The sequence below is a fragment of the Mandrillus leucophaeus genome, unplaced genomic scaffold, assembly GCF_000951045.1.
Source record: "Mandrillus leucophaeus isolate KB7577 unplaced genomic scaffold, Mleu.le_1.0 Scaffold66, whole genome shotgun sequence".
Classification (NCBI taxonomy): Eukaryota; Metazoa; Chordata; class Mammalia; order Primates; family Cercopithecidae; genus Mandrillus; species Mandrillus leucophaeus.
In genome coordinates, this window is record NW_012107141.1 from 2,475,953 (window position 1) to 2,503,007 (window position 27,055).

Consider the following 27,055-nt stretch of genomic DNA (forward strand, 5'->3'; position numbering starts at 1 on the left):
TTAACTCAAAACTCCAAACACACATTTGGGTGCATCTGCCATACAGGACCATTCTCTGGGTATGCTTAAGTCAAGTTATCACTGTCAGGAGCATCTGTCATACACCATCACAAACACCCCCACCTCGGAGGGACGGGGTGTGGAGTAGGGTGGAATAGGAGGATATTTTATGCCCATTTTGCATGGGCTGGGTAGGGTAGGGAATCTGAAACCCAGCCCAAGACAGAATGGCACAGTGGTTCTCAGAGTGTGGTCCCCGGACCAGCATCCACATCACCTAGGAGCTTGTTAGGATCTGAACCACTAGCAGGATAGAGGGTGTCTCTCTGCAGGTAGGACACGCTGCTGGATTTAAAGGATTCCCCAGCCTCACTCCTCTGACTTGGTGTGGGAATTCTATGAAGGAGACTTTTTGCTGAAAAAGAGAACATTTTCTGTGCATGTACGGCATTCAGATGGTGGGCCAGATACTTCATGAATGCTGTCACATGTAATCTTCAACAGCCACCGTCAAGATCGGCATGATTGTTATGGCTCTTTTTATTATTATTCCCTGTTTAAGGGCTCATCCCAGAGAGGTTAAGTATCTTGCCTTGTCCTGGGGTTAAAAAGCAACCAGGAAGCTACCTAGGTCTGTGTGATTCTGAGACCACTCTAACTTCTTCACAATTTCTCAACAGTGATTCTTGCTTGAATGTGATTCAGAATCACCTGGAGGCCGTATTCAAACCAATTGTCCCACAGTTTTCCATTCAGTAGGTTGGGATGGGGCTTCAAAATCCACATTCCTAACAAGTTCCCAGATGATGTTGCTCCTGGTTCAAGGACCACGCTGTGAGAACTACACTGCTGGGCTGGGATCCAGCTCCCGCCCCTACTCCACCCAGACAAAGCGCTCATAATCATACCCTCCCACAATGGTGTGTTGTGAGATGCCAATGTGATAATGGAAGTGAAAGAGCTTCGTCAGCTGCCCAGATGAATGCCCCTGGTCATTAACCAGTTAATCTGCCTGAAGCTAGTCCCCCGGAGGCTAGGGGGGCGCAGAAGGCTGGGACACAGGGTGGGCACCGCGGCCATCTAGAGAATTCTTGCAGCCCACCTCAATTCTGGGTCACTTTTTTTTCAGGGAGAAAGCCAGCTTTGAGGGCTTAGGCCCGCAGTCCTTCCTGCCACTCTTCTCAACCCACACCTCCTCCCTCACCTCAGGCAGCTGCTGGGCACTGCCCCAGCACTGGCTGGCCTGGGCTACTTCCCCAGGGGCCAGTCCAGGCAAGCTGGGGCAGCTCAAGCCTGTGACTCAGGACCTGAGGCTGAATCCCGCTCACGCCCGCCTCCATGATATTCAGAGGCCGTGACTTCCCTTCTGTGAGCCTTAAACTGCACATTAGTAAAATAGGCGCAACCAGAGTACCCATGAGTTGTGGGAATTCAAGGACTAGAACTTTATACAGCGCTTGGCATAGAGCCTGGCCCCTGGCAAGGATTCAATCAATGGTAGTCAGTATTTTCAAAAAGTGCCTGGGCCCAGGCCGCCTCCTGATAGAGGCCCCGACTTGGAACACAAACCGCTCCCACGCCGTTCCCCGGCTGCACCCGGATACACCCGCCCTGGAATGCCAGCGTGGGGGCCCCAGGGCTACCCGCCTGGAGCTGAGAGGGGCAGGGCAGGCCAGGATTAGGAAGGCGCTGAGCCGGGGCTGGGGCGGGGAGGGGCGTAGCCTCACCCTACTAAGGCCGAGGGATGGGGTGGGCACGAAGGAGAAAGTGAAGGAGGCAGGGGCGCTGGGAGGGCCCGGGAGACCGGGAAGGACGAGGTAGGCGGGAGCTGGGCGGGACCGTTAGGCAGCGCCGTGAGTGGGCAGGGCTGGAGCGGCGCTGGCTTCATCCCCTGTGTTACCTGGGGGCAGGGCTGCCGGGATAGAAGAGAGAAGCCGTAGCGGGGCGGGGAGAGGGGCGGGGACTCAACTCCAGCAGGGCCCGGCGGCGGGGCTGGTCGGGGTAGGGCCATAGTGGGCGGGGCCTGGCCGGCGGGAGCGCACCGCCTTCTCAAAGGGCTCGGGGGCGGGGTCGGCGGAGGGGCGCCGAGGGGGCGTGTCCCGGGGGGGCGGGGCCTGCCGAGTCCGCGGCGTTCCCCGGCTGCAGCCGGGAGGGGGCCGAGGAGTGACTGAGCCCAGGGCTGCGCAGTCCGACACTGACTGGGGCACAAGCGGGCGACGCTGGGCCTGCAGCGCGGAGCAGAAAGCAGAACCAGCAGGTGAGCAAGGGGGCAGCAGGCCGGGGGAGCCTGCCCGACAACCAGAGGCAAAGTTAGTTTTGACCCCCGCTTCTGCGGCCCGTCTCGGACAGCTTTCCTCGGAACTAGTGACAGGTCGGGTTAGCTGGTGGGTGAAAAGGAGCTTTAGCCCCCAGTCCTGAACCCCCAGTTCTCACACTCGGGCTTGCACCAGCTGCGTGATCCTGGGTCCGTCCCTCCACCCGGCTCTGGACCTCCCAGGTTCCAGCAGGAGGAAGTGAACCAGATTAATTCTACGCTGCCGTTGCTCTTTCTCACTTAAAACGCCGGAAGGTGAGAGCTGGCAGGTGAGCGCAGGCTGCAGGTCGCCACAGGTGTTCCCATCGCATTGCCCTCTGCAGTTTCTCTCCCTGCAAAGTGGGACTAAGAGAAGCGAATTGCTTTAAAGAGTGCACTGGTTCCTCGGTTGGGGCTCGTAACCCATGAACTCTGGGGAACAGGAGGTCAAAGCAAGGAGGTTCCATTTCCTGCCTCACCTGCTTCCCACAATTTCTGACAGTTCAGCTGAGTCGGACCCCCTAAGACTTCAAGTTGGAAACGCAGTGGGGCTTTTCCAGGTGAGCTGGCCTGAGCAGGGGGTTGGAAACGGGAACAGTTCTTACACTGGTGACTGGGGAAGAGAAGAGAAAACGCCACCAATCCTTGCGCCCAGAGTCAAGCCCAGGGCCCCAGTGGCTCTTGCAGCATACCCAGGGTTAATTTCTTGGCTGACAGGTTCTGTTCCTGGTGGCCGTGGGTGCTCTGTGCTGGGCCCCAGTAGTGGGGCAGCCTAGTTCTGTGGTCAAGGGCCTGGGCTTTGGGATCAAACTGATTTGGATTCCATTCCCCCTCCAAACTTCAGTTTCCTCACCTGTAAAACAGGGATAATGGCAATATCCAATGGCAGGAGCAAGCACTAAATAGAATACTGTGTATACACTACTTAGCAAGGCGCCAGGAAACCAGTGAGACCTCCGTCCGTGACAGCTGCTTTGATGCGGATGGGCAGGTGATGGGCTTGCTTCCTATGTGGAATAAGCCTTTTTTTTTTTTTTGGAGAGATGGGGTTGGCTACAGCCCCTCCTGACCTTGTGAGAGCCAGAAATTGCCACCTGCCACCAACATCACTCTATTTAAGGGATGAGGACTGTGTCATCTGGAACAAAGAGTGGCTGAGTTTTCTGTAATGTTGCTTGAGGTTGGTGAGTGTTGAGTTAAATACGTCTAAAAATGTTTACTGAGCACCTACTATATGCTAGAGAGAGCTAGAGGTACAGAGGTGAACTAGCCAGACCTGACTTGCTGACAATGAGGGCTCCCCCATCCCTACCATGTCCCTGTAGAGAGGATCAGTCACACCCAGGGCTTATGACCAGATGAGATTTCATGGGTCTGTGCTGCCCTAGTGGCTGGAATCCAGCTATACCATTGCACACTTGGCTTGGGATGGAGGCGAGGGGCAATGTGGGCACCTGATATGTAAGCAGGGTTGGGCACCGAAGGACACTGAAGGTGCTGCATTATGTTGGCTCCCTGCATCTTCTGGGAGATAAGCTGTACAGTATGGAACAAACTGGAAAGTGCTGTGGGACAGAGATGGATTGGCGGCTGCGCTGTGTGCAGGAGACCGTGTGTGTATGTAGGGCAGGGGGAGGTGTTCAGAAGAGTGAGACACTTGAGAAGCCAGGGCAGGGGGTGGGGGTAAGGAGGCTTCCTGGAGGGGGTGAGACTTGAATAGGACTTTCTGCCTGGGCTCCTGGTCCTGGTTTGGCTTGGATCAACATGGGACCACAGTCTCTCCAAGCGCTGAAGTGGCATAAACTGGAGTTTGGTATGGTGGGGAGGGAGAGGGTCTGGTAGGTGGTGCCTGAGGTGGGGAGGAGGAGACGTTCATTTCAACAGAGCCTACCTAGTGAGCCTTAAAAGAAAGCCCTCGCCATCACCACCTCCCCTTCCCACTGGATGAATGACAAGCAACCACATAAGGCTTGCACTCTCAGGTTGCTTACCGTCCAGGAAGGGGCTTACACAAGAATACCAGTGACTCTGATGCAAGATAAATGAAAAAAGGATTAGAGGGATCTTCAGAGCCTTACAGACTGGGAAGATTTCGGCACCCAGAATGAAGATGGTGTCTTGGGGAGAGGAAAATGCCTAGGCAGAGGCAGGGAGGTCAACCTGTCCTGAGAAGTCTCAAGAAACTGCTAGGTTGCTCATTCTGGCTGAAGTTTGGGACTGTGCGGGGATACACAGTGGGACCAGTAGGTGGAATCAGCTTACAGAGGGCCTTGAATGCCAGGGTAAGAACTTTGGATCTGATTTGCAGAAAGTGGGAGCCACTGAAGGTTTCTGAGGAGAGGAGTGACACAACAGAGCAGCACTTTAGGAAAGTCAGTCTGTGCCAGATGTGCTGGGGTGGAGGATCCAGCAGTCAAGGAATAATGAACCAGTGGCTGCAGTGACAGGGAAGAAGGGGTCTGGGTGGCTTTGGGGATGTCTGCAATGGGGAGTGAAGGAAGAGACACCAGCCATGGGGATAGCGAAGGCGCCACTGGAGGGGTGGAAGGGGACTGTTCCAGCACCTTTGCACTTCTTTCTCCTCCCCATCCTGTCTGGTACATACCAGGGGCTCAGGAAGGTGGCTGGATTGGGTGAGTGGTGGGGGCACTGGGAGGGTGATGAATGCTACGGGGGTGGGGGTTGCCCATGAAGGGGAGGCATCTGGGCCAAAAAGTGGGAGCCTGTGCCAGCCAGCAGTAAGTTTGGGAGTGGGGGGCGGGGTGGTTGGAAGAAGTGCCTGCTGGTCCCTCCTTCCCATCCCAGCCCAGGGAGGGTAGGGGTGAGAGGTCACCATGTGCTATCTCTGGCAGTGGGTGAGCAGTCAAGGTACAAGTTTCCCACAGTAGGGGGACTGGGGCAGGATTTTGGCTTCCCTGGGCTCCTCTGAAGTTTCTGCTATGTGGGGGCGGCCCCCTCTGTCTTGAGGCCTCACACTTTAGAGTCACAGCCTGGAATCTCCCATCACCTATCCCCTTCTACCCTGGGGTTCCCCCAAGGACCAGACAGTTCCCACTCGACCCATAGCTGAGCAGCCCCAAGTCCTGAGTGTTCTTTTGGATTTGGAGCATCTGGGGCCAGCTGGCACCCCTGCTTCTGGTTTGGCCTTGGCCTTCTGCTCCAAACCGTTATACCCACTTCCTCCGCCCCACGGGAAGCTCACGGGGGGCGGTTATGACTTAATCAAGAAGATCAAACGGCCAGAAGCTGGCTCTGTGAGAGGTGGGAAGGGAGGGAAGAGCCTGGACTGTTTGGCCTGGGCCTCTCCGTGGGACAGGACCCGTTTAATCTTAGCAGGAACTGCCCTACCCACCCGCTTCCCCTCCACTAAGCCGGGGTCTGAGGAGCTGGGAGGGGAAGCCCAGAGGTAAACATGGAGCGAGTGGTGTGGGACGTGTTGCTCCCCTCGCCCCTGACGCTGCCCTGAGAAGAGGCAGACAACCACAGACCTGGGGCCTCTGCAACAGGCCCAGCTGCTGTCTCTCGGAGGCTGGCTGGCTCCTGACTCACCCCCGGGCTTCCCCTCCACTGTGGTTTTCCTGTCAGCAGCTGATTCACTGTGCTGACAAGGAGAGGCAGCTGATAGAGGAAAGAGACCCATGTTCTGGTCCTTGGAGTTGGCTCCTGCTCTGCTGTTTGTGTGTTGTGTGACTTTAGATAAGTTCCGTCTCCTCTCTGGGATTCCTTCCCTGACTTGCGGATGCCCCATTCTTTCCTTGGCTCCCAGGGAGTTCTGGGACCTGGGATCTATCCTTTGCAAAATAGGGCGTATCTGTGAACACCCACCCATACTCAGGCGTGCACACACACACACACACACACACACACAACCCCAACACAGTGGAGCTGGGCAGCTCCCCTCAGACAGAGCACTTGATCCTGCCTCCCTGTTCTTACCTTGTTTCCCCCACCTGAAGCACCTTTATCTACCTTCTGCCTGTTCACAGATTAGAGAGATGATGGTACGGCATGGCAGTAAAGCACTGGACTTTAGAGTTGAGATCTCGGCCCTGCCAATTTCTAGCTATGCAACCCTTTCTGAGCCTCAGTTTTTGAACCTGCAAATGGGGATAATGATGGTCATGGCTTCATAGGGCATGAGCAGAGGACAAAAAAGTACACATGAAACGCTTAGAATTGTTATCCCTAGCACATAGTAAATGCTCGATAAAGGAGAGCCGTTGTTGTTTGCTGCATCTAGTTGGTCTTTCAAGGCTGGTGCCAGGCTCCGTCTCAGGCCCCCAGGGACATTCCCAGAACACCTTCCTTCTGCACAGGGCCTCTGCGCCTCTCCAATACGTGTGTGCCCCAAGACGGCGGTCATGTCTGGCTATGTGGGGTTCTCTGGCTCTTCCTGGGGGCGGCTGGGTCTCCTCACTGTGACGCTCAGCTTCCTGAGGGGCAGTAGGTCTGAACATCGCTGGCTGCTTTTCCCAAGCCCCTCCTTGCCCTTCACCTTCTCCTCTGTGCTTGTTTACACTGTCGCTTTGTGGTGTGTGACGTGTTTCCACGAGCTCTCCTGGACAGGCACTGCCCTGTCCTGTCTGTATCTCTGATTCCTGGCACACAGCAGGCACTTGGGGATCGATGACTGAATGAATAGGTAAGTGGTTCTCTTGGGTGGGGTCGGGGGTATCAGCAGGACCCAGCTTGGTGCCAGATACCAGGTGACTCCTTGGCAAAGGCAGAGCCAGGAAGCAGGACCTGGATGCCGCTGCCCGGCGCTTCAGGTCCGCGGGCCCCATTTCTGCAACCTGGATCCAGGGAGATGGGAACGCGCCGTCTGTCCTGGGATTGCTTTCGGCAGAGCTTCTGCTTCTCTTCTGATGCCTGGCCTTTACCCTCCTGAGAGGGGAGCAGCATGACTTCCTTCAGCCCCAACCCAGTGAGGGGCCACTCTGGCCTTTAGTGAACTCTGACTCAGCCAGAAAGAGCATTTTGGAGTCAACAGTTGTTTGTAGAAGGTGCTGCTATCCTGTGGGGACTCAAGCTGGGGCCTGGAGAAATGGGATGGTGGCCTCCAGGAAGCCCATCCTGGACATCATCCATGCAGACCCCCAGGTGGGCAGCTCTGGGAAGCCCTACTCTCCCCTCTGGCCTCCTACCCTGCAGGGGAGGCTTTTGCCCCTTCTCTCTCCCCCTTGACTTTCCCTGCCTTGTGGACGGGTGATCTGGTGTGGGAGCTGTTCAGAGTTCTGGGCCTTGGATCTCAGGGTCAATGTATAGAAGTGAACAATGCCCTGAGGGCTGGGCATTAGGAAGCCCGGGTTCAAATCCTGGCTCTGCCATGGAACTGCAGCGTGACCTTTGCCAAAAGAGGTGACTTCTAGGCTGGTTTTCTTCCTTTTAGGCAGCAAGTGCTCCAGAAGCCTTCCTGAGTCCCAGCTGGGCTTGGGCCCAGGGGAGTGGGGAAGAAAGCCTAGGCAAGATCACAGACTCTGGAATCAAACTGCCTAAGGATGATTCCTGCCTCTGCTACTTACCAGCTGGGCGTGACTTTGTGTCTTACCCCTCTGTGCATCAGTTTCAGCATCTATAAAATGGAGACAACAATAGTACTCATCTCATAGGGTTGTTTGAGAGTGATATACGAGCTAATGCACATGAAGCATTTAAAACAGTGCCTGACACATAGTTAGCGCTATGTACGTTCCTGCTGTTTTTGGTAGTGTTTATTTTTATTTATTTTTTTTGAGACAGAGTCTCACTGTATTGCTCAGGCTGGAGTGCAGTGGTGCAATCTTGGCTTACTGCAACTTCCACCTCCTGGGTTCAAGTGACTCTCGTGTCTCAGCCTCCTGAGTAGCTGGAATTACAGGCATGCACCACCACGCCAGGCTAATTTTTGTATTTTTAGTAGAGATAGGATTTCACCATGTTGGTCAGGCTGGTCTCAAACTCCCGGCCTCAAGTGATCCTCCAGCCTTGGCCTCCCAAAGGAATTACAGGCATGAGCTACTGTGCTCGGTGTTTTTGGTAGTGCTATTAATAGGAAGCAGGTTGTAAGTCTTTGAAGAGCTTGAGTCTGGAGATCAGGGGACCTGGGCTCTGTTCCCAGCTCATCTTTTACTTGCTGTGTTACCTTGGGTAAGTTATAGCCCTTCTTGGGCTACAAAACTATATTATCTTGCATTTGCTGCACTTGGATTTTGTAAGTGAGGCACAATGTGATGCCACAGTGGACGGCTGCAGGGTTTTATTCAGGGGAAGGACTCCTGGGGGCCTGGCTTATTCTCCTGCAGCCTAGGAAGGAAGGAAGGCTGTAGGTGGGCAGGTCCCAGCTGCTGCCCTAAACCATTGCAGAGACTGAATGGCAGAGCTGCTCCCTTACAACTCTACTCAATCAGGCCAAAATGTAGACAACTACATGTAATGTACCCGTTATGAAATGCAATTATATAGATTAGATTATAGACCTTTATTATCTTTTTACTTTCCCCTATTTTCCAAATCTACAGTGAGCCCATATTTTTTTATGCTCAAGAAAAAAAGAACCCATTCCTACAATGAAGCTATAAAAAACATACCATACATATTTGAACAAAAAATGTATTATACGAACTTGGGATTACATTGAAGTTCTTTTTGTGAATAAATCATATTTTTTCGAAGGAGGGATGGGATGTTGATTTGAAGTGAATATCAATTTGTCAAGCCTCAGAAGACTTGGAGGGAGTGCCTGTGGTCGTGTCTGTGGCCCTCGACCACCCAGGCTGGGAGACAAGAGTTAGAGGAGTGTAATAGAATAGAAGTGTAATCTGCCTTCCCCTGCGGTGGACACGCCCTGAGTGTTGGGTGGTGTTTAGAAAGCTTTTGAACAGTAGTTGAGATCAAGTGCCTTCATGACCATTCTGAGTCTCAGTTTCCTCATCTGTGAAATAGGGATGGGTTACTGTGAGGGTTAAATGAGCTAAACACACATTGAAGACAGAGCCCCAAATGGAAGCTGACGAAAGAACGTGGCTTTAGATCTGGGGCCCAGAGGGCTTGCTGACTGGCCTGTCCTGGACCTGGCAGAGTTACCCGTCCCGCCACAGGAAGTGCTGGACAGGAACCAGCCTCCTGCAGGACCAGGCAGCAGGAGCAGACAACAGCCCAGACAGAACTCTCCCTGCGGGCAACTTGGCTCTTCGAGGGGCAGGGCCCCACTGAGCCTGCCCTATGTGTCTCTAAGACGAGCCAATCATAAGCCGCCTGGGGCGTGGCGTGAAGCCAGAGGGCGGTGGGGGGGTAGGGGGTGGGGGCTGGCAGCGGAGCAAGGCCTGAGGTGTTTCCCTGACAGAGGTCCCTCCATTGGGAAACAAATGGAGAGGGGAGTCTGTGTTCCCACGTGTACACATAAACCATTTTGAATGATACCTGGTATGAAGTAAACACTCAATAAATGTTTGTTGTTGCTGGTAATAATAACAATTGGTAAATTCTACTAGTACAGTTGGAAAACCATCTCCCACTCACTGTCTTAAAAAGTGGAATATTAGAATGCTTTTGCAATGGGACCTATGAGACATCATCGTATATAGAGGAAATAGAAACCGGCAGGGGAGGTTTGATTTATCTGAGGTCATGGAGCAAGTGAGTGTCTAGGCCTTGAGTCACCTTTGGACATGTAGGTAGCCCACCTCCCTGACCCCTGGCCTTTCTGAACACACAGCAGTGGGGTAACTGAGGCAGGGAGGATGTGTCCTCTACTCTGAACTAGTCACTTGTTTTCCATCTGAAAGCCCCTCTTATCCGCTTTCTCTGCCCCACACCCTCTCCTGGCAGGGTTGAGCAAGTCTCTTTGTTTGCCAGGAGATGGTATAGCATGGCATTATGGTTCTCAAAATTTGTGCATATAGGAATCCCTAACGATCCCTGCAAGTTGCAGTCAGGGAACCACTGGGGCTGTGCCTACAGCTTGGGGTTCTTCTAGCTTCTCAGGCATTGGTGTCAGCCAGACCAAGCTATGGGCACAGTATCTGCTCACCTCTGGGCAAGTTTCTTGGCCTCTCAGAGCCTTGGTTTTTATGAGGATTAAATAAGATAATGCTGGTAAAATGCTTCGTGGCAGACCCAGGGAAGAGTGCACCCTCAATGAAACCAGAGGATAAGGGTGGTGATGATGAACAAAGGCTGTTCCTGTCATTACTTCGGGGGAAATGACAGGGAGTCTTCCTCTCTGAAGGCTGAGGTCCCCAGTCTGGAGTGAAGGAGCTTTCCAGGGTTGTGTGGAGCTCTGGTGGGGGGTCAGCAGAGGCCTTAGGTCTCTGCAGTCTTGGTACCCAGACTATCTGAGCCCAGCCTTGACCCGGGTGCTCTTGGCATAGAGTTGAGGGCAAAATTGAGGGCTTATGTCTAGAGTCACAGGGTCTTGGTGGTGTGAGCAGCTCTGTGCTCCATGCAGTCAACCTGCCTGCCTAGTCTGATCCCATGGACCACATCCAGCGTTTGCTCACGCACCTCAAGTCTTGGAGAGCTCATGATTTTTTATTTCTGGAAAGAACTGACTCTTAGAAAATAGGGGATGGTATCTGAGCAAACCCACCCACCCTTGGCTTCCCCATGTTGATCCTGATCTTGCTTGTTGGAATTACACACAATGTGGAAACTCCCTGGTGGAACCAAATCTTGTAGCAGAAGACCCCAGGCCAGCGATTCTGACATAGGAAGGAGATATTTTCTTTCAAAAACTTTATCTAAACCAAATGGCTACCCCAAGAAACCCCCCAAACTTTCTGAAACCCCCCAAACTTTCTGATTATTGAAGAAAGAGGGTTTTTTTTTTTGTGGAAAAATTCAGGCGGTAAAGAACAGACCTGCAGGAGGAAATAATTGCTCAGAGATAACTGCTGTGAACAGTTTGGTGTTTTGGCCTTAAAAAAAAGCACACACATACAAGATTGGGATTGTACCACACAAACCACTTCCTGCACTGCCACTTTTGACTGAACGCTGTATAGGGAGGGTTTTCCCATGTGATTGAGCATTATCCAGCAAGTTTCCCAGCTCCGTAGTATTGCACCATAGGAATCTGCTGTGACCTGGTTAAGCATTCCCCAGCCGTTGCACATTTAGGCCCTTTGAATTTTTCATTAGTATTCCCCTTGCTATAATGATCGCCTTGTCCCTATGTATATTTTGTACTCAACTCTAATGAGCTCCATGGAATGAATTCCTAGAAGTGGCTTTCCAAGTCAGATGGTTTTTAAACTCAAGGCCAGAGGACCAGAATCTCCCACCCTAACCAGTCTCCCAATTTCGCTTCAGCCCTACTGGTGGGGGAGCGTTCTCTCTGTCCCTGGTTCTAGTTGGCCTACCCACAGGAGGAGGAGGAGCAGGCTTTTAGGGTATGTGTATCTGTGAAAGAGAAGGAGATGGAGAAAGGCAGATAGATATAGGGGAGTGTTTTCTCTTCAATTACAGTCTGACTTTTGACCCTCTCCTCTCTGGGAGCCTGTGGTGTCATTAACTAATCATGGACTCTCTTTACTATTTAATGACCTCTCCCCGCAGTGACTCCTTCCTCCCCAACAGTCTCCTGGAAAGGAGGAGGTGGGAAGATGAGTCAGTGGGGGAAAGTTTCTCCAGAGTGGGTGGTGGATGTTGCGGTAGTTCTCAAACTCTGACATGCATCAGTCCCTTGGACAGCTTGTGAAAGCACAGATTGCTTGGCCCCACCCCCAGGTTTCTGATTCTGTGGGTCTGGGGTACCACCTGAGAATGTGCATTGCTAACATGTTCCCAGGGAACACTGCAGCTGCTGGCCCTGGACCATACTTTGGGTACCAGTAAAGTAGTGGGATGGGGCGGGGTGGGGTTCTGTGGTGAGTTTCAGCTCCTGGTGCTGCTGACAGTAGGAACCTTGTCCTGTTTAATAAAGGCTCATCTTGTGAGGCCTGAACTCACCTTCCCCTCCTGCCCCCACCTCACCACCCCTTCTCCCATGTGTCCTTTGGGAACTTTCTGTGCAGGAGGACAAGAGGATTATCTGCATCTCCATTTTACAGAAAGGAAAATTGAGTCTCTGACAGGTGACCTGCTGTGTCTGAGGATGTTGAAAGTAGGAGGGCTAGTACTGGAACCCTGGCCCTCTCACGCTCCCCACCTCAACTTCTCCAGTGCAGGTCTGGTGTGGAAGCAGAGAGGCCTTCCCTGACCACTGTGCTGGCCCCAAGTGAGGGGCCTGGGGAGGCAGGTTCCTCCACACCATCTCTGCGCTGGGATCTTGCTCCACTTCTTATTCCCCGACTAACTCTTCAGTAACGTGATCTTCTTCCAAGGTCTAGTGTTCTCCAGCAGTTTATGTTCCCAGTTAGTGTTCTGGGCAGCTTTTCCAGGAAGCCAGGAACTTTCTCCTGTCAAACCTGGGCTTCACCCGGCAGGCACAACAGAGGGAGGAGAGAGAAGCCTCAGTTATTGAGCATCTAATGTGTGCCAGGCCCTATCCTGGGCACTTTACAGCCATGATGTCAGGTCAGCCACCCCAGGTAGGGGTTAACACCAGGTCCCATTGTATAGATGAGGAAACCGAGGGTCCAGGAGGTGAAACAACTTACCCAAGGTCACAGAACTGAAAGGGGCAGAGCTGGGCTTTTGATTTCGAACTCAAGGCTGGGGTCTGGTCTGGGACGGCAACAGGTCCTGTTCTGGAGGGAGCCAGCATGTAGAGTAAGCAGCCTCCGCCCCACCCGCCATCCACGCAGAGAGGGTCAGCCCGAGGGTCAAAGCTCTCTTGGGATTCAGGGTCTTGCAGTGGGAGGGCACTGACTGGTCAGCAGGAGACCCCTTTCAAATCCTGCTCTGCTACTGCCTGGCTGTGTGGCCTGGGAGCAAGTCACTTCCCGGCTTGGGACATCTGAGTCCTCCTTTCTCATAATGATCCCTTATGCTTTATAGCTCTTGGCAGTGGACATTTTCTCATGTACTTATTCCCGATCCCTCAAGCCTTCCAGCACCCTGTGAAATAGGGCGGGCATTATTACTAAGCCCATGTTCACAGAGGATGAGGATGACAGAGCAGTGAGTTGCCCAGAATCCCGCGGGCGGTTGAAGGATGGTGCAAGAGCTAAGACTGGAACCTGGATTGTCTTTGCGGCCCATCTTGGGCCCAGCCCCGAAGACGGGAGAACTCTTTCTCTCTCTTCTCAGCCTTAGGATGAAGGATCCCAGGGCTCTTAGTTGGGCTGGTGGGTCCTGGGTGCAAGGGGCCCAGGATCCCAGAAAGGGCTGGCCTGGGATCTTTGCTGTTGGCCAAGAACCCATGGGGAGGCAAGACAGGGTGGTCCAGGCTGTCTCTGTTTCTGACTCCTGCCCAGGCCTTGCACATGAGGTCCTTGGTGCTGAGGGGAAGGAGGAGTTCAACCCAGGTTTTCCTCCCAGCTCAGCTGCTTGCTTCTCCTGGGAACTGTGCTTTTCTTCTAAAATACGTCATGCAGAATTTTCCACTCTCTCACACATGGGTGCCTGGGCCCTGCAGTTTCACCTGAATGCCATCACTTCCTCCTAAGTCTTCCTCATTCTTCCACACCTGGCTCCAGCCACTTTCTTCCCTCGGGGAAGCCTTGCTCCTCTGGCCAAGCCAACTCAACTCTCTCGGGTTCTGTGCAGTGGGCGAACTGGCTGACCGGGTTGGTTAACTCCCCAGTGAGGCATGAGAGCAGGGCCTGTGGCTGGTATGGGTCCAAGCCCCTGCAGGGTCTGGCAGGGCGTGCAGCTGAGTCTGTGCATGCTAGGGAAAGGTTAGCCTCAGACCTGGAACTCTCAGGCTTGTGACTTTCAGCAAGTCACTTACCTTCTCTGAACCCTGGTTTCCTTCACCGGAAAGTAAGAAAGCTACTTTCCTTGTTGATAACTTCTGATACTTGCAGGAGATAAAGTGCAAAACATCTAGCACTGGCGCCTGGGGGTTCATGGCACTCAGGAAATGCCAGTCCCTCATCTTCCCTGCAGTGGGCTCAGGCTACATTCTGCCGCCACCCACCCCGACCCCCTTTAGTGGGGGGCCTGGTTGGGCTTGGCCTAAGGCCTGAACTATATCTGCTCTAGGTAGGGGGTGTCCTCGGTGGATAATGGGCCAAGGATTGGGCACAGGGACAGAATCAGGCTGATTTAATCAGACTCTGCCAGTTCCAAGTTGTGACCCTCCCTGGGCACGTTACTAACCCCCCTGAGCCTCAATTTCCAGATCTGTAGAAAGAGATACTCTGTCTCCTGTGTTCTCAGGATCACACATGATCGGCAAACAGGAGACCAGGGGATGGGGCCCAGGCGACCTGAGGGCGGCCTCCCAGGAGGCTTGGGTCAGGCCAGTGGCTGCTTATTTACATATCAATTTTCCTACTGGGGAACAAATAGTCCCCTTTTCCTCTGGACACCTGGAGGCTCTCCAGGCCCATATGCTCTTTGTGTAGTGCCTGGTTTGCTGGGTCGCCCAGGGAAGGAGGCAGCCTCTCTCTGAGCCCCTGTCTTCCTGTGGGAAGAGAGCCAGGGAGCCAGCCCAGGTGTGAGGCCCTGCCTGGTTGTATCTGAGACCACGATGGTGTTGCCACATGTCCCATGCCTGTCCCCTGGGGACAGACCACTTCCAATAGCACCTAGCACCTTTCCTTCTCACTTGTCTGTACATCTATACACCCCCTTTCTAGCTCCGTGTGGCCCAGGACCTTCTCATGGTGATAATGATCACCACACTTCCCTTTATTGTGCTAGAGCGTTTTACTCCCCAAACCACACGCCTCCCTCTAGGACAGGAATGAACCATTACTACCCAGAGAGGGGAACGCGCCCAAGGCCCACAGCCGGACTCACTACCCTCTCTGCCTGCCCCAGCTCTCAGTGGATGCCAAATTCTTGGCTAAGTCCATCAGCAATGGAAAGTTGGTTGGCCCTGGGAAGAGGAGAGGCTGGCAGAGGGCTAGGTTCAGGACTGGGCCAGCGGGGATGGGGTCCCAGATTTCCACCCTGCATTAGGAGCTGGCATAGGGACTGTCCTCACTGCACAGATAGGTAAGCTGAGGTTTGGGGAAGGGGAGTGATTGATTACAGCCTAAAGCTGGCTGGGCTCGTTCCCCTTCTCTCTTCCTCCCCATGGCCCTGAGTTGCTCTAGTGGAAGGGATTGGATGGGGCTGTTTGGAACCCAGATGTTCATTTTGTGTTAGCTGCTGCGGGCTGAGGTCAGGTCCCTTCTGTCTGCCTCAGCTTCCTTAGGGGGCTCAGAGTGGCTGGCTCAGAGCACTGCAGTGCCCTTTCTCATCGTAAAGGCCTGGCCAGCAGCCCGCTCAGGAATCACATTTGGTGGGGGACTGGGTTTTTTCCCAGGGCACAGTGCTGCCGCTCCTAGAATCTCGGGGAGGCTGAGGCTGAGAAAGACGTGCTGGGGAAGGGTCTTTGTGAATGGGAGGTAGGGAGAGGGCAGGGTGGGGGAGGCTAGAGGGTGGGCCCATTCCTTGGGAGGCACAGAGGAAACAGGACTCTTGGCTACAAAACAGGGGGAGACGGAACATGCAGGGCAGTCTCTGGGTGGCCCCAGAGCAGGAGCTGGGGAGCTGGCCTGGCTCCAGGGGTGGGTGTGGGGTCCTCCTGGGTCAGCAGGGCCTGCGCTCCCAGGCCGGCCTCACCACAGGCTCCCCTAGACTTCCTGGTGAGACCTGACAGGGCCTCAGGGTCTGCAGGTTGGTGCTCCGGGGGACCAGAGGCTCCCTTCACCCTCGAGTCTGTCTGTGTCTTTCTTTTTAGTCTCTCTGTCCCTGCCTCTCTCACTCTCCCCTCTGTACCTTGCTCTGCCCAAGCCCCTCAGCAAACCCAGAGGAGAGGCCCAGGGAGCCCTGGGGAGGGAGGCCTGACAGGCCCATGCCGGTTTCCTTTTGTTACCAGCGTTCCTGCTGGAACTGCCAAGTGTCTGGGCTGCTTAAATGGCTGCTTCTCTGCCTGGGAACCAGGGGCCCTCTGTGGGAAGCACAACCCCTTTATTCCCGCCTCGGTGGGCCCAGATCTCTGCAGTAGACCATGGAAGTGGGTCTCTCAGAGCCACCCCTTGCAGGAGCTGGGCTCCTGTCATGGGGAGGGCTCGGTAGGCTAGAGATTGGGGCCTGTGGGCTGGATGAGGTTGCCCTGGACACTGGGTATTCCAAGGCTCTCGGGATGTTAAAGGGAGAGACTTAGACGATGACAGAAACAGCAAGTGACAAGGAAGAGGGGATGGCTCCAGGGAGCCACAGACAGAGATAGGGACCCCCACAGAAGGGAAGAAACAGCTGAGGGAGAAGAACTTCAGAGAGGGCTGAGGCCCCACAGAGCCCTGCCCTGCCTTCTCCTCACCTGGGTTGTGCTGCCTTCAGCTAGCTCTCAGCCAAGAAGACCCCCTACCCCCAAGTTCTTGGAGTTACCCCTACCCCTACCCTCCACCTCTGGCCCGTGTCTCTGTGCTTTCACCCAAGCATCTGTAGAGACAGAGTCCCCGTACCTATGTGCATCACTTTGCCTTCACTGTGTCTCACTTACTCTTCTCTCTGCCCATCAAATACTCCTAAAGGCCTGCAGAGTACTGAGAACTAAGCCTTGGGAGGCAGGAAGGATCAGCCCATTGGACAGATGAAGGAATTGAAGCTCGGAAAAGTTAAATGACAGTTGGGAAAGGGTAGACAGGCCAGGCGCAGTGGCTCATGCTGTAATCCCACCCAGCACTTTGGGAGACTGAGATGGGTGGATCGCTTGAGATCAGGAGTTCAAGACCAGCCTGGTCTACGTGGTGAAACCCGTCTCTACTAAAAATACAAAAATTAGCCAGATGTGGTGGTGTGTGCCTGTAATCCTGCCTACATGGGAGGCTGAGGCAGGAGAATCTCTTGAACCCGGGAGGCAGAGGTTGCAGTGAGCCGAGATCATGCCACTGCACTCCAGCCTCGGCGATAGAGTGAGACTCTGTCTCAATAAAAAGGGTAAATAAACAGAACCAGAGTTTGAACCTACGCCTGTCTGATGTCTATCCTAAATTCTCATGATGAGATAATTAGGGCTGCCATATGGTGATGCCTGAAAGTCTGTGCTGGAGAATGTTTTGGAAAGGCTGCCTCGAGGAGGTAGCATTTCAGCAGCCCTGTTTCTACCTTCCTGAGCTCAGTGCCTGGGGAGGGTACGATGTGACAAAAGGCTTGCCTGCTGCCATGTGGGGTCCCTGATTAGAGTCCCTATCCCTCTCTCTAATCACCCTACTCAGGGCCCACACCCTTTTGTTAGCCACCTACTCTAGCTGGCTAGGCTCTGGGATCAGTGTGCAAGCTGGTCACTGGTGCCTAGTGTCGCCCCAGAGCGTCTTCAGTTGGTTGGGTTTGGAAGCTGGGCCATAAAGCTCAATTAATCTAGGCTGGGCGTTGGTGGGGTAATTTTCATTACCTGTCATTTACAACTTTGTTTCTGCAGGCAGCATGGTGTGACAACAAAGCTCAGGGGCTCTGGGAGGGTCAGACTGTTGGGGTTCAATTCTCTGCCCTACCAGCAAGGTGACCTTGGGCAAGGCCCTTGACCACCCTGAGTCTCAGTTTCTGCAACTGTATAGAGGGGTGATGAACAGTACTTATCTCATAGGATCATTGCAGGGATAAACTGAGCCACGTGAAGGGCTTGGCACAATGTCTAGCTAGTAATCATGCAAACATGTTCGCATTTGTCATTGTTAAACACTTGAGTCTGTGTTCTAGAGAGCCCCTTTTGTCCTTCGGAGGGAGATGGAGTCAGCAGGCTGCTTTGTATAACTGCTCACGTTCATGTCTGTGCCTGTCTGGCCTGGGTGCTCCCTGAGGGCAGGGATGAGTTGGAGTCATCTGTTTCCTGTTTCACTCCAGCTCCGGGCCAACCTGGAGTGGGGATTCGGTGAACTGCAGTGCATGGTGGCTCAGGAGAGAAACTGAGCACAGAAGGACCACTTGGGAGGCCCCTGGGAGGGCAGCCCCTCAGGCCCTCTGGATCATGAGCTGTGTATTCTGAGAGGACAGTGTGCCCTATGAGGTCCCCTCTGAGGGCTAGGACTGGTTTCATGTCCTGCTGTTTCAGCTCGGCCCTCTGTGTCCACCTCCTTCATGGCTGGCTGGTGGAAGGAGAGAATTCTGAAATGCTGTGTGTTTGCTAAACCTGCAGGTGCCTGGCCTCACCTCTGGATGCTCTGATTTTACAGTCCTGGGACCAAGGCTTTGCCCCTTTAATACCTGGCTGCAGTGACCCCCGCTGCCTGCCTCTTGCGATTACCTTGGTGGTGGGAAGCAATGTTACAAAGTCAGTAGGGTATTGAACTCCAGAGTCAGAGAGTCTGGAGGGCAGAGCTCAGCTCCACCACTGTCCCCTGTGTGACCGGGGCCAGTGCTGCCACCCTTCTGAATCCTGCCTGGGGTTTGGGGGCTGAATGAGATAAGATCAGTGAAGCAACACTCCCATAGTGGATGCTTTCATGAATGTTCCTTTTGGCCCTAGGTCTTCCCTCTGCCCCACCTCAGGTGGTGACCTCCCTGGGGCAGTCTGCAGGAACCCTGTGTCCATCCCATGCCTCAAGGGACAATCTTTATGCAACTTCCTTGCTGTGGGACCTAACAGGACCTCTTCCCAGAATCCTCTGTCTCTGTCATGCTGACAACCTTGGGTTTGGCACGCTGATTCTGGTTTCCTCTTGGAGGGTTCTAGATAGCCTATTTTACAGATGAGAATGCTGAGGCTCAATGCAGGCAGGCAGCTTGCCAGAGGTCACGTGGATACTGAGAAATGAGATTTGGAATTTAGGTCTCTCTCAGGGCCCATTATTTAACTGCCCCCAGTTGTGGCACTGGAGAGAGGGCCTCAAAAGGTGGCTGGCCCCTGAGAGCCCACCTGGGAATCCTGTTGTCAGGTCCTCTGGAATCTGAGGCTTCTTGCAGGCTCTCTTTAGCTCCTAAATATCCCTTTAGGTTAGAGCTTTCCGATCAATGAGCTGTCGAGATGGTTATCTCTGGAGCCCTTGAGAACAGAGCCCTAGGCTAGTAACCTCAAGCCAGATGTAGTTCTATCTGTCCGTCCCAGTGAGCTGAACAAATAGGTATACTTCTCAATGTGTATCACGATGCCAAACAGGCTGGGACACACTGACTGCCCTACACAGTCCCCTCCCTATTCCCCAACATACACACTGAACATGCGCATTCCCCAGAAGGGTTGGGGGTAGGGGTTCGTTTTCTTCTCTGGGCATCAGTCTCTTCATCTGAGGAGTGTGGGCTGAGCTAGTGATGTCAAAGGCCATTCTGGCACTGTGAATCTGACTGCATGAATCTTGGCACCTAGCATTGGGAGAGAGTAGGGGCTGTCTGGGGCCCAAGCAGCTGGCTAAGAAGCCAAAAACAGTCAAGCAAGGGGGCTGTGGAAAGCAAGAGGTCAGAGGCTATGGCTCAGCCTCAGCTTGATTCTTTGGCTGCGTGGGGTCCAGGCAGGAATGCTGGTGGGCTCAAGGTATCTGCTGGTTCCCACTCTGCACTCTCCTGTCAGAGTGGCCCCCTTGTTTACCTAAAGTCCCTCCAGTCTCATTGCTAGGGTTTCAAAGCATAACCTCCTGAGAAGGGCCACATCTGTCAGCCTCATCAGCCAAACTGAAGGAATGTCCTGGTCAGGATTGGTGGAGCTGCTCTTTTCCTTCCTGAAAGGAAGCTGAGAGTCAGGCCTCAGGGATCTGGGGTAGGGTTGGGGGATCAGGCAGCAGGCAGCAGAGGTATGGAAGGGTGGGACCGTGGGCTGCGCCATTTACCTTGTTCATTTGGGCAGCAGGTGAGGGTGTTATGGAGATTGCATGGATGCGGTGGATAATGGCATAATATACAGGGATGCCTGCTGGCCTGTGTGGCTCTTGTACCCCGGCCTCCTTTCCCCAAATATCAGCTGTCAATCCCAGCTCTCTCAGGAGAGAGGGAGCCTGCCTCACTGGTTCATGGGATCCTGTGACAGGTCCCTTCCTTAATCTCTAAGACAAACAGGGAGGCTCTTTGGGCTCTGAAATCCTGTGATTCCTGGGAAGGTCTGATTTGGATGTGTTTCTTCCAACCTTGGTGGTGGTAGTAGTGGCAGGATCTCCTCACTGTGTGGTGAGGAGCTGATGGTGACCGCAAAGCTCCTTCCGTGTCATTTCCTACTCCTCCAACAATCCCATGAGATGGGGATCCCACCAGCATCTTGGGGTTAGAGGTGGGAATGTTGGGACTCAGAAGGGTTTAATAACTCGCTTGCTCAAGCTCACACACCTAGGAGGAAGCAGAGCTGGGATTGAAGCCTAGGATTTTTTTGTTTTTGTTTTTGTTTTTTTGTTTTGTTTTGTTTTGATACAGAGTTTTCTCTCGCTGCCTAGGCTGCAGTGCAGTGGCACGATCTCAGCTCACTGCAACCTCTGCCTCCTGGGTTCAAACAGTTCTCCTGCCTCAGCCTCCTGAGTAGCTGAGATTACAGGCACCCGCCACCATGCCCAGCTAATTTTTTGTATTTTTAGTAGAGAGGGAGTTTCACCATGTTGGTCAGGCTGGTCTTGAACTCCTGACCTTAGGTGATCTGCCCACCTCGGCCTCCCAAAATGCTGGGATTATAGGTATGAGCCACTGTGGCTGGGCTGAACCCTAGGTCTTAAAGGAAACCTGAGGCCCTCATCCTGCTTATGCTTACTCTTCTCCTGTTGCCCAGAGTAGCAGCTATTTTTTTTTTCTGGTGGGTGGGGGTTAATATCAACAATAAGAGTAAGACCAGAGATTGAAAAATAAGATAGTGAGAGGTCAAAAAGCCAGGCACTGGTGTCAGCGGGGGTTTCAGGAAACACATCACCTGTCAAACATGAAAACAAACACAGCCGTCTGTGCCCAGTCTCTTCCCATGGGCGATCAGGACAAAGTCCAGAGGACCAGAGAGCTGGTGGCCAAGAACCAGCTTGCAGGTGGAGTGCCTGTGGATGGGCTGGCGTCCAGGGCACAATAGCCCAGCCAGGCTTTCTCACTCTCACTCCCCTTTCTGCCCGACTGGGCAGACTGAGCTCCCACGGGATCGGATGCCCAACTCACCAAACTGGCTGGACCTCTGGGTCTCAGGCAGTTCCCAGTGGCACAGCCTGGAGGCTAGGGGCAGAGGCTCCTCCTTCCTTAGGTGGCCCAGCCTGGTCCTGCTTGTCTGCCAGCCCCTCACCCAGGAGCAGCAGTGGTCATCTTCCGGCACATAGCCTCTCCAGGGTGGGCACATGGCTAGAGACTAGATCAGGCCTCAGAGGGCTTCAGACTGTTGGTCAGGAAAACAACAACTTTTCCAGATCATCATCATCAATAGTTGGTAACATTTATCTGACACTTACTGGGTGCCAGGCACTTTATAGATACAAACTCTTTAAGCCTGACCACAACCCATTATTAAGTTCATTTTACAGGTGGGAAAGCTGAGACACAGTGGTAAGGTGATCACCCAAGGCTACACAGCTGGCAAGGTGTGGCAGATGTGGCATCTTCAGGCAGGGAGAGTGGGAGGAGAGGGCCAGGCACCAGCATAGATTGCGCCCTACTATGCACTAGCCTGATGGTGATTCACCTTCACGCCTGCAGTGGGTGGGCTAGGTTGGCATCCCCATCTGTGGATAAGGGAGCAGCTCTGCAGTGTTTCCCAAGGTCATGTGGCAGATACCCGGCAGAGCCAGGGGTGGAGCCGAGGGCCATCTCTGTGATTCTGAGTCCAGTGTTTCTTATCCCTCCCATGTGGGAGCCCCAGTGTGCAGGGACAGGGCCGCAGGTAGAGAAAGGAGCTCTGGACTGGGAATCTTCAGTTCTCTACTTCATGCTTCGCTCAAGCTTGCTGTGCCACCTGCCATCTCTTGCTCTCTCTGGCTCCTCTGAAAAGTGCAGTGATCTCAAAGGTCTTCTCATGCACAGTAATATTGCTCTGGGGTAACAGACTGAAGTGGAAGGAGCCTTGAGGCAGCCCAGGTTGGAAGATGGTGCAGGGAGCTTCATGTGACACTGTTTTTCAGATGCCAGAGTGCCAGGCAGATTCTCTCTGGCCAGGCGCTGCTGCACCAGAAACCCCAGGCCTGCCTGCACCCCACTGAGGAGCACAGGGGCTGGCCTGTGTAAGGAATGGAGCCACGGCAGTGGGTCCCAATATACTGGAACCCCCTGGAGAACTGAAGAAACCCTGATCCCCAGGCTGCAGCCCAGAACAACTCATCAGGGTCTCTGGCAGTGGGGGCTGGGCATCAGTAACTCCCGGGGCAATTCCTGTGTGCAGCCAAGGCTGGGGACCACCACTCTAGGGCATTTAGGAGATGGGGGCGGAGAAAACCTTGGCCTCAGGTGGGCTTTCCAGGGTCTGTGACCTCCTGAAATTGGAAGGAAGCGTGCGCCTGCCCGTCTGTGTGCATCTTTCTAGGGAGAGTTCACAGCTTCCGTCAGCTTTTCTGACCCAAAGGACATTAAAATACTTGCTTGACCCCGGGCATTTGAGACAAGTCTGGGCAATAAAGTGAGACCCCATTTCCACAAAATAATCAGCCAGGCATGGTGGAGTGTACCTGTGGTCCCAACTCCATGGGAGGCTGAGGCAGGAGGATCACTTAAGCCCAGGAGGTTTAGGCTGCAGTGAGCTGTGTTTACACCATTGCACTCCAGCCTTGGCAACAGAGCAGAGTGAGGTCCTGTCTCAACAAATACATATATATTTAAAAATCCTGGCTGGGTGCAGTGGCTCACGCCTGTAATCCCAGCACTTTGGGAGGCCGAGGCTGGATCACGAGGTCAGGAGATTGAGACCATCCTGGCTAACACAGTGAAACCCCGTCTACTAAAAATACAAAAAATTAACCAGGCGTGGTGGCGGGCGCCTGTAGTCCCAGCTACTCGGGAGGCTGAGGCAGGAGAATGGCATGAACCCGGGAGGCGGAGCTTGCAGTGAGCCAAGATGGCGCCACTGCACTCCAGCCTGGGCGACAGACCGAGACTCCATCTAAAAAAAAAAAAATTCCTATCTTAGGGGGAAGCAACCCATCTCTACCCCAATCCAGCGATATCATTCTAAGGATCAGAAACCTCCAGCTGCAGGATCAATTCTGGTCTAAGAAATCTTTCCCGATCTCTGTAGACCTCCCTTTTTTCTCCTGCTTCCTAAAAACACACACTGAGAGCTTCTTATACACAAGGCACTGTTCTGGGCTCCGGGACACAGGGTGAGTGGGACAGGGGCAGCCCCTCCCCTTGAGGAGCCCATATTCTAGTGGCGGATGCAGACACACTAGTGAACAAATAGGCTACTGCAGTGAGGGTGCCATGTAACAACCCAGATGTCAACCCGGGCTGCTCCTTTGAGTCTCCTGGGGAGCCCAGCCCTACCCCTAGAGATCCTGATGACTTGGTTGGGGCAGGGGGCCTGGGCATGGCCTATGTTGATTGTAATGAGCAGCTGGAGTTGAGGCCTTCTGAATAGATTGGGTGTTTAGGGGGGCCTTTGGGAGGAGGGATGTCAGCCTTCCGAGCCAAGGCCTGTGGGGAAATATGGGAAAAGAGTAATTCTGGCAGAGAAACCCTTTTGTAAAGGCCCTCAGGTGGGTATAAGGGCCTGATATACCAGGACAACAGGAAAGAGGCCACGTGAGCCTGTAGGGGGAAGAGGACAGAGGAGTGGCAACCCCGGCGGGGCCCCGCCGGCCGCACAGGGAGCCTGGATTTATAGTGAATATGTCTTCAGCCACATTACCTTTGGAGAGTCATAGACAGGAGTGACGAGATCTGGGCCGTGTTTTTCAGAGTCCTCCCTGCTGCTGTGTGGACGACACGTGGGCACGGGCAGACGTGGGTCCTGTGACCAGCTGCACTGGTTTTGTGGAAGGTAAGTTCTGGGCCGAGAGGAGTGGTGGGTTGGAGGGGACACGCTTGGGCTGTGGGGCAAGGAAGGCGGAGACCGAGCGTGGCCCTCAGGTGTTCAGTCTGAGCCACCTGGTGGACGGAGGGACCATTTCTTCCCCCTCTCTGACTCCTACAGCATTTAGAGTTCTGGAGTGCTGGTCCCTGGGGAGGCTCAGCAGCAGGTCGTGGCATTCAGATCTGGCCCGGGGTTGAGCACCTCACACACCCGCAACCTGCCCTGTGGGCAAGGACAGAAGAGGCCTGAGAACAGTCCCTGCAGACTCAGGGGCAGGATCTTAGACTACCTTCAGGTGGCCGAGAACTTGAAGGCCCTGGTGTTCTTTGTGGCAGTCCCTCCATCTGTCTGTCCATCCATTCGTCCACTTACCTACCCATCCATCCCTGCATCCACCCAGTCTTTCATTCGGCAACGTTTGTTGGGAGTCTGCCTTGTTCTCATAAATAACATAGTCTCCCCTTCAAGGTATCACAGTCCTCAGGGGAAATGGACAGGCAGGTAGAAAGTGACTGTGCAGCACTTCGTTATAGGAACTGCCGTTTATCCACAGCCGACCGTGTGGCAGGCATTTTGCCCATATGATCTAATCTAATGTCTGGACAAATCTTCAAAGTAGGGTTTGGGTTTTTTGTTGTTGTTGTTGTTGTTTTTTGAGATGGAGTCTTGCTCTGTCATCCAGGCTGGAGTGCAGTGGTGCGATCTCGGCTCACTGCAACCTCCGCCTCCTGGGTTCAAGCGATTCCTCTGCCTCAGCCTCCCGAGTAGCTGGGACTGCAGGCACCCGCCACCATGCCCAGCTAATTTTTGTATTTTTAGTAAACAGGGGTTTCATCACGTTGGCCAGGCTGGTCTCGAACTCCTGACCTCATGATCTGCCTGCCTCGACCTCCCAAAGTGCTGGGGTGACAGACTTCAGCCACCACACCCAGGCTGCAAAATAGGTTTTATCTTTGTCACTTCACAGATGAGTAAAGTGAGGCTCAGAGAGGTTAAGTCACTTGTCCATGGTCACACAGCTAGGAGGCATTAGAACTGCATTCAAATCCAAGGCAGCCTGATGCCAGAGCCTGTTCATGGAGCTGCTCTGGTCTCCAGTGCCACTGGAAGGAAGGAGAGAGGGAGTGCATCTAACCAGCATGTGTCTTGGGGGTCAGGGGTTGGCAGTGGTAGTGACGACAAAGCTGGCTGGAGTAGGAAGTTTCCTGGAGGTGATGATTTCGGAGATGAGTGTTAAATGATGAGTAGAAGTTGGCAAAATATTAATATAATAATTTTATTATACAAACTGATCTGGCATAAAATGATATATTTGGTCAATTAAAATTGTAGTTGCTCAGAAATGGTCAATTTACCTGGTGTCAAGTATAACATAAGATCAGCACCTCACCGGGCACAGTGGCTCACACCTATAATCCCAGCACTTTGGGAGGCCTAGGCAGGTGTATCACCTGAGGTCAAGAGTTCAAGACCAGCCTGGCCAACACGGCAAAACCCTGTCTCTGCTAAATACACAAAAGTTAGCCGGGTATGATGGCACACACCTGTAATCCCAGCTACTCTGGAGGCTGAAGCAGGAGAATCACTTGACCCTAGGAGACGGAGATTGCCATGAGCCAAGATCATGCCACTGCACTCCAGCCTGGGTGACAGAGCAAGAGCGAGAGTGCCTCAAAACAACAACCACCACCATAACAAAGATCAGTACCTCCATCCTGCTGCTCACGGTTCTCTGTGACTGTTCTGGAAGTTTCCCATAAGATGTGCTTGCATCTCATTCCCTTGAATTGTCGGTATTTTTAACACAGGAAAGCTTGAGCAGACTCTGCAGTGTTTACCAAAAGTATACACAAGAAAGCATAACATTGGAGGACATTCTTTTGGTTTAAGATCATCTGTAAATTAAATCTTCATCCCTTGCTTCTCCTGCAAGTACTGAGCCAACTGATGATGATACAGACGTCGGCCCCAGCTCCGGGTCACCAAGTCCTGACTGTACCAGGCGCTGACCTCACTCCCTCTTCAGGACGGGAGTCCAGTTGGGAGTTCCACTCCCCTAGAAGATGAATGAGGCCCAGGAAGTCCCTCCTCTGTGGCCACACATTGGCAGAGTCAGGATTTGAACCCTTGTTCAAGGATCCTATGTCTTCTCTCTCTAAGTCACAATCAATTCCTGCCACCCCACTGTTTTCTTTCTCCAAAGTTCCCATGCCAAGAGTGGTCCTGACCCTTGCTGCCTCTTTTTTTTTTTTTTTTTTTTTTTTTGAGACGGAGTTTCACTCTGTCGCCCAGGCTGAAGTGTAGTGGTGCAATCTCGGCTCACTGCAAGCTCCACCTCCTGGGTTTACACCATTCTCCTGCCTCAGCCGCCTGAGTAGCTGGGACTACAGGCGCCCGTCACCACGCCCGGCTAATTTTTGTATTTTTGTAGAGACAGGGTTTCACCGTGTTAGCCAAGATGGTCTCGATCTCCTGATCTTGTGATCCGCCCACCTCAGCCTCCCAAAGTGCTGGCATTATAGGAGTGAGCCACCGCGCCCGGCGACCCTTGCTGCCTCTTACAGAGACTTTCGGGTGCACCATTTGATCCCCTACACCAGGGGCCGGCAGGCTTTTTCTGTAAAGGGCCAGACAGACCAGTAGGCATGGCTGTGTGCAGAAATTTAGATTCTATGTAATTTTCATGCATTAAAGAATCTGTTTATTTTTCTTTTAACTGTTTAAAAATATGAAATCTGGGCCAGGCACAGTGGCTCACGCCTGTAATGCCAGCACTTTGGGAGGCCAAGGCAGGCGGATCACAAGGTCAGGAGATCAAGACCATCCTGGCTAACACAGTGAAACCCCGTCTCTACTAAAAA

General features: G+C 53.4%; 2 protein-coding genes across 3 annotated transcripts in view; one reads left to right on the plus strand and one right to left on the minus strand.

The window, feature by feature from the left end:
* The window catches only part of LOC105554836, a 28,185-nt gene extending 21,108 nt beyond the window's left edge, over positions 1–7,077 (minus strand). Inside the window, 8 exon segments of the mRNA XM_012001460.1 lie at positions 1,570–1,653; positions 1,901–2,023; positions 2,119–2,287; positions 2,434–2,659; positions 2,773–2,906; positions 5,581–5,755; positions 5,843–5,894; positions 6,910–7,077. Of these exon segments, the coding sequence (XP_011856850.1) occupies positions 1,570–1,653; positions 1,901–2,023; positions 2,119–2,287; positions 2,434–2,659; positions 2,773–2,906; positions 5,581–5,755; positions 5,843–5,894; positions 6,910–7,077 (1,131 nt within the window).
* The window catches only part of CD82 (CD82 molecule), a 90,188-nt gene continuing 65,230 nt past the window's right edge, over positions 2,098–27,055 (plus strand). Inside the window, exons 1-2 of one of the 2 annotated variants that reach the window (XM_012001355.1) lie at positions 2,098–2,257; positions 24,080–24,161. The gene's annotated coding sequence lies outside the window, so the exon portion shown is untranslated. Of the gene's footprint in view, positions 2,258–24,079; positions 24,162–27,055 lie in introns of those variants that run through there. The other variant, XM_012001356.1, reaches the window with a different exon arrangement.